Consider the following 6,848-nt stretch of genomic DNA (forward strand, 5'->3'; position numbering starts at 1 on the left):
ATAGTCAAAAAGGTCGTGTTGACTTTTACACAAGTTGTGTGGGACGGCACTGTGGGCTGAAATTCTACTCAGCCATTCTACACCTATCAAATATTTTGTAGACTAATAATTTGATCAAAATATGATTTTTTTTAAAATATTTTCGCATATTTTAGTTCATTTGCCAAATAAAACAACAAAATGAATTTGTAAATTTGATATATGAAGGAGCCAAAATAGATATAATTTTAGATTTAAAAATAAAATAAGTGAAATTCCTTTATGAAAACTTAATATTTCTTAGCTATAAGAATAAAATTTCAACTTGTAAGAATATAATAATCTTTTTCAGTGTATCGTAGTCAAGCTCAGGTAACATACCAATAAAGAATTTAATTTGGATAAGGAGATTCAGGTTGTATATGACCGATCACTCTCAAAAATCAACATAACTGTTTTCTATGGACGAATAATATAGAAAAACCTATCGTAGTCAGCCTATCATGATTAAATAGTAAAAAGTATTTAAACAAAATATAAATATATAGTTATATATATTCACTCTAATAATTCAAAATATATTTCAATCAGATCAAATTAGTACATCATTAAAATTTTAATGTATCTAAATTCATTAAATTTTTCAAATACTAATTATTACAAAATACAGCTGCACTACTAGCCAGCCAAGCTAGCTTAATTAAGTCAATCACAGCACGAAATATGAGTCAACGCGGAACGCATGATCCACTAGGAGTTTTTGCGAAATCACTCTTACTTCGGCAATTTATTATGTTAATTATCTGCGTTAATCTTGCTAAAACACATTCAGACGTATATGTTATTATTAACATAATATATACCCTATATAATTCTTTGATGAGTTACAATAATTTTTTATATCTAGTATATATGGTCAAATTCTATATATGTCGATAGGTAATATTGATAGGAATAATTAGAACGTAAAAAGATTATTATACAAGTGAAAATTGCCTTCGCATCGCAATTAGGGAAAAGTCACATTTTTATGGCAATAAAATCTTAGCTGTTTATCATTTTTATTTTTCTTTCTTTTTTTAAAAAAATAGCGTATGTATAATTATTTGTTTATTTATTTGTTTGTTTAGATTTTACAGCATTTTTCAATTATTATAGATCATATGGTTTTATGAGTTGCTAGATATTTTTGTTAAGGTAATCAATGTTATTAATATTGGACTATTGTCTATTGGTATTAATGGATTTCCATAATTATATTTAAATGATAACTATTGAAATGACATTCAAAAAAATAAACCTAAAAAAATAAGTTTCTAATTTAAAAAAAGTTATAAAAATGATCTAATATTATTCCTAATTTTTGTGTTGTTTATATTCTAAATATTCTAAATAATTATCTAAATGTTTAGATAAAAAGGCGTGACTATTGTCAAATACTTATATGAAACTATTGTCACTTATATTTTTCCGAATTATTTTTATCAAAATATAGCAAAGTTGAAGTCAAACGAAAATAAAGTAGAAAGTAATTCGGTTTTTCACGTGAAGAGTACCTGCGACGGGTATTTCGACGGCGAACTCGGTGTAACAGAAAACAGAGAGCAAGGCAGAGATGCCGGAGACGACGTAAGACAGCACAACGGCGGGTCCAGCGTCGTCACGGGCTTCAAGACCAGTGAGAACGAAAATTCCGGAGCCGATGACGGCGCCGATCCCGAACCAGATTAGGTCCCACCAATTGAGCGTCTTCTTCATCTCGTGGCTGCTCCGAGCCTTCATTTCCACAAGCTCCGTATTGTCATTGGATCGGGACAGGACCCGATCCTTCAACCTCCACGGCGTCTCCTTGAACGCCTTGCTGTAGCTCCCGAAGCTTCTAAACGACTCCTCCGGGAAGAAGTCTTCCCTCCGTGGCGCGCATCCTCTCCGGCGTGCTCCTCCGTCGATTCCCATCCTACTCATCACCGAAGAAGAAAAATTGGAGTTAATAAGCGTTTTTAGATCTAATAAATATCATCATTATTGTTTGTTGTAACAATAGGTATAAAAAATGAAGAATATAATAAGAAGGCAAGAAGTGTTTACCGTAAAAGAATAGAGAAAACAAGAAGTGCTGGTGTCTCTTATGCACTTAAAACTAGTCAAGGATGCGGTGTGGATGGATATATATATATACATATATAAGGTAACATAAGATATGTATCTATGTACAGCTAGAATAGTTATAGCCTAGTGTGAATTCAAATTTGGAAATTGGAGTAATGTGTATGAACTGTATACCAGTGCTAATTAATTATTGATATACAATGCACGCAAGCTGAATCGTCTTATATTATTTATTAAGAATATTATTATGTAATGTGTTCTCATTAGTCGAGCTTGCAGTTACCTTATTCTCTATGTTTGAGGGCCAAATACTAACTACCCTTTTCTTTCTCATCAACTGTACTATAATTTGTAGTTGTGGGCTGGCCTAATGGCCTTGTTTATTTTGACTACTTTTCAGACCTTTTACACAAGTCAAAGGTGTGTTTGTTTTTCATTTCAATCCATAAATTCATATTTGAATTTAATTTAATTAAACTGTTTCTTTCTTTGTAAGATTGCTTATGTTTTTGTATAAACTGAGAATGAAGGTTAGAATATAATTAGAATTTATCGTTTTTTGTTATTAGTTAGTTATTAATATTTAAAAATATAAAATAAAATATGTTGTTGAATTATTAGACTAAAAAAATTGAATTAATAAATAATAATTAAATAATAATAAAAAATAACAAATTTTTATTTTTTTTAGTATTTTTCTAAATTGAAAATAATTTTTATGAAATTAAGTTCTTAAACTAGTATTCTACGAGTAAAGTATATATTATTTGATATTTTGCATTTTTTATAATTTTCTTTTGGCTGTTTTAATTCAGTTATTAGAATGGATTTGAAGATCTGGTGAAATATATATATGGAATAACGAAATTGATTAATGTAATTAGAAAAGAATATTATGGTGAGGGAAGAGTCAAGGCTGGCAAGAAGCAATTGGCATTAATTTGAAAAAAGAGAGAGTGGGCTGGGCAACAATTTGCATATATAAAATGCTTTTATAATAAAAGTCAAAGGTCATGTGGTATTAATTATTAAATGGAACGATAAATAAGGCAAATAATGAAGACCACATAATTAGATTGGAATCCGGAATCTGGAAGTTCAGATTCTGGCCACGTAGACTCTCGAGTGAAAAAAAAATTCACAGCATATTCTTGTCCAAAAATGTTTTAAGAACAAAATTATAGTCATAATTTTTTTTATTTTTCTTAATATATTTGTTTTTAATTTTATGTTTCTAAATTATAACTCGAATATTAAATGACTAACATAACTTTTTATATTTAGTTTATATTTAAACTAACATTAATTATTTGTTTTACTACAATTATTAAGCTCTTAACATTTTTTAGTAAATAATTAAAATAAAAATCTAAACCTTTACACCAAATACTGAAGTTTCTTCAATGCAGTCTAGTACCTTATTATTTTGGTCGAGCAATCTAGTCAAATTTTAATTGCTAAAGAATAAATTTAAAAAAAGATATTTTAAATGTCTTTATTTAAGTGACTCTCAATTAAATATAGAACCTCAAAAAAAAAAAAGTTCCATAATGCTAAATAACAACTAATAATTAACAACTAAGAAACCTGAATACCAAAGAGCAAAGATACATGAAACAAGCAGACAAAAAGAATATTGAGCATAAGGGAAAACGAATAATTTGCTAAAACTAAAACTAAGAAAAGAAAAGAGATATGCACAACTAAATAGATTCTTGTCTTGACGCAAAATGAAAGCTAAGAATATTTTGGCACCAAAAAACACAAATTACGAAAAGAGTAGTGAAATTCTATTACTAACAAAGATACAATCAGTAACCATTCCACTATTTAATTTCCCGTTCCATTTTTGCACCGACCATAACTCACATCCAAATGTATGAAAGCCATAGAATGGTAGCAATTTTTTCCCACCAAATCAAGCTTTGCCTGTGTTTTCCCATAGAAGCTGTAGAAGAATCTAAAGATCTGAATATATGTCACATGAAATTAAGAATATGAGTAAAATAAATTAATTAACAAAATGCTTATGTTGTGCATGCACAGTTCTAAATAGTTTTGTACTAATTTTTAACTAGGTTTTTAATGCTGTATTAGTAAGTGGTAACTAATTATTATCATACTCATTTTCTTGAAATAATATAATATATTAACTATATTTGTGTCATGACTGCAATAATATGTACATCATACATACCCAGAAGTACGAAAGACACATTTTCCATAACCTGCAATGAGAAGAAATTAAACACTGAAGTTTAGTACGAATCATGTGATCTTAAAAGCCAAGCATGAATACACCAACCATTTCGTATTGTTATATAAAAATTACTACGCAAACAAAAAATTAATCACTAAATTAATTATTATATATTTATATGATATTTGTTACATATTTTAATATGTATTTTATATAAATAATCAATTTTTTTATATACGTGTAACATGGTTCAACTAATAATGCAACGAATATACACTCTGTGCATCTATAATTATGCTCCTTCCTTTCTTTTCTGAAAAAGAGATGTATTAATTCCGTTCCGAAAAATGGATCCAACTCAGAAGATTTCTGATGTAAACGAATTCCAAATAATTGCTTTATTGAAAAGTGAAATTGCTTAAGCAACTGCTTTTGTAGCAGCTTCAATTCAACCATCCACACCCTCATGAATGATCCTTCTCCAACAATAAAGAAGAGAAACTAATGTCCTAAAAGTTATAGAAATCACACACATTAGACTTCACATGAAGTTGATAATTAAAAACATTAGATAACACTTTAATCATATCTGTCAAATTATTTAACAATTTTCAACTATCAACCTATCAACTACACATGAAGTTAACTGCACTTGAATTTCTAAATGAAAATACGGACTCACTGGGATTATGTTTGGTGATAGTAGCAGTTCCTCCAAAATTACAAGCAATATCAGAGTTGCCATTAGATTGATAATAGCTGTTGAAGGCAAAGGATGCATGAGACAGCAGTGTGTCCGGTTCATAACACGCTCCGCCTTGTTGAATGGCGGCACAATCCGCCATTCCAAGGCCACAAGCCCAGTCCAGAGCATTCTGCAAATCAACTTGAGAAACACCGCCTAATGCCACACACCATGTCGTGCCGTCGATGAATGTCGTGTTGCCTTCCGGCGGCGACATTGTTGCCACCGGCATTGCTGCATCTTCCTTCTCTTGCGTTGCTATTCCCCTTCCCATGGCTTTATCTAAGCAAGAAGAAATTCATCAAACGGTTCAAGTTAAGAAGAAATAAAGGAGATGAACAAAATTTTATGAGAAAGAGACATACCCAGATAACATTTCATAAAAAGCAGGACCAAAATAAGCCACGCTTTTTTTCTCATTGTTGTTCTAATACAGTAATACCTTCAACTAATAAATCTAGAGAGAAGGAAAGCAAGAATGAATGCAGTGAGTAGTATTAGTAAATTATTAAAGGAATGGCTAGTTCCTTAAAGAGAAAATTTTGTTTATTTTAGAGTTTTAATTCAAGTGTAGAATGGAGAACAGAAGAGTGATGATGCATAGAGTAGTACTATCTCTGTCACACTGCATAAGCAGTATTTATTTCAGCCTTTTCAACTTTTAAGGTGAATCAAAACACTACACTATGCACTTATACAAGATTGTAAATTTATGTCCAAAAAATCATAAAGCCCAAATTCAACAGGGGAAGCAACATAACACAATCCTTCTACTTCAAGTCCAAAAAAATATCCTTCTAGTTGCTCGTGCCATTGACATCTTATTCCTTCATTTTAATGTAATTCTCTGGGCCTAGGCCCTGCATGCTTACCGAAAAAAAAAATCCATCAACAAAATCCATTGCCAATCAAACTGGGAGTTTATGCGTGAAATCCTAACAAAAACTTTTTAAGTAATGATGTTATATATGTTATCTAAATAAAAATATTTTATTGGACAAAAAAAAATTAAAGAAGACACAATCATGACGATGAAAATGTGAAATTCACCGATAATCCTTCCTTTAAATGCATAAAACACGAAGGCCTTAATCCTTTTGACATTATTCTTCTGTTCAAGTATTATTTGCAAGCAAAGTCTTAGTCTAGGTAATTATCAAATTTGAAATTTTTTAGAGGTTAATAATAAACTCTCAAAAGTTGGGCATGTAAATAGTAATGTGAGAGATTATTGTGATATTATAATGCTAAAGTTAGAAAATTTTCAATTTATTCTCTTCTTAAAGAAAAAAGTATTATTTGATCCAATAATCTATTTGGTTATTAAGGATTTAAAGTAGTGTTTGTTTTCATAGAATGAAACTGAAATTTGGTATTACTTAGTAACTAGAGACTAAATTTAAAATTCAATTTATACAGTAACTTTAGAAAGTGGAAGTAAAGAAGACTAAAATTTTTTAGGACAAAAACTGAAACTTTAATAACAATTATTTTCAAGAATATCCTTATTTAATTTTTTAAAATTTTATTCTACCTCTGCCACCATCCTCATTTCTCTAACTTCACCTCTATTCTACTCCTAATCTCTCACCTTATTATCACACCTGTTTCTATCAAACAAGATATCAAAACATAACTCAATTCTATATACTTTACATTAAATACAATACAAAGACTTATTCCAATTTTTGTTTTTAGTCATAATCTCTTTTTTAAACATTATCTAAGTGTTATCTTTTGATGTATATTTAATTTTTCAAAAACACCATGTACACACAAAAATTCAATTGCCATATATTTAATATAAATATATGT

At 29.5% G+C, this 6,848-nt stretch overlaps 2 protein-coding genes across 3 annotated transcripts in view; both read right to left on the reverse strand.

The window, feature by feature from the left end:
• The window catches only part of LOC107631712 (cationic amino acid transporter 1), a 4,777-nt gene extending 2,552 nt beyond the window's left edge, over positions 1–2,225 (reverse strand). The window contains exons 1-2 of one of the 2 annotated variants that reach the window (XM_016335241.2): positions 2,068–2,225; positions 1,536–1,936 (exon numbers count right to left, since the gene is read on the reverse strand). In XM_016335241.2, coding sequence (XP_016190727.1) covers positions 1,536–1,935 — 400 coding nt within the window. In that variant the 5' untranslated portion in view covers position 1,936; positions 2,068–2,225. Of the gene's footprint in view, positions 1–1,535; positions 1,945–2,067 lie in introns of those variants that run through there. The other variant, XM_016335240.2, reaches the window with a different exon arrangement.
• On the reverse strand, positions 3,672–5,685 carry LOC107634747 (glucan endo-1,3-beta-glucosidase 13). The gene is made up of 4 exons (XM_016338173.2): positions 5,399–5,685; positions 4,971–5,315; positions 4,286–4,316; positions 3,672–4,056 (listed from the first exon to the last, which is right to left on the reverse strand). The coding sequence occupies exons 1-4, from the start codon at positions 5,451–5,453 to the stop codon at positions 3,954–3,956; spliced, it is 534 nt and encodes a 177-aa protein (XP_016193659.1). The 5' UTR covers positions 5,454–5,685; the 3' UTR covers positions 3,672–3,953.

Source organism: Arachis ipaensis, chromosome B03 (genome assembly GCF_000816755.2).
Source record: "Arachis ipaensis cultivar K30076 chromosome B03, Araip1.1, whole genome shotgun sequence".
In the NCBI taxonomy this organism is placed as follows: Eukaryota; Viridiplantae; Streptophyta; class Magnoliopsida; order Fabales; family Fabaceae; genus Arachis; species Arachis ipaensis.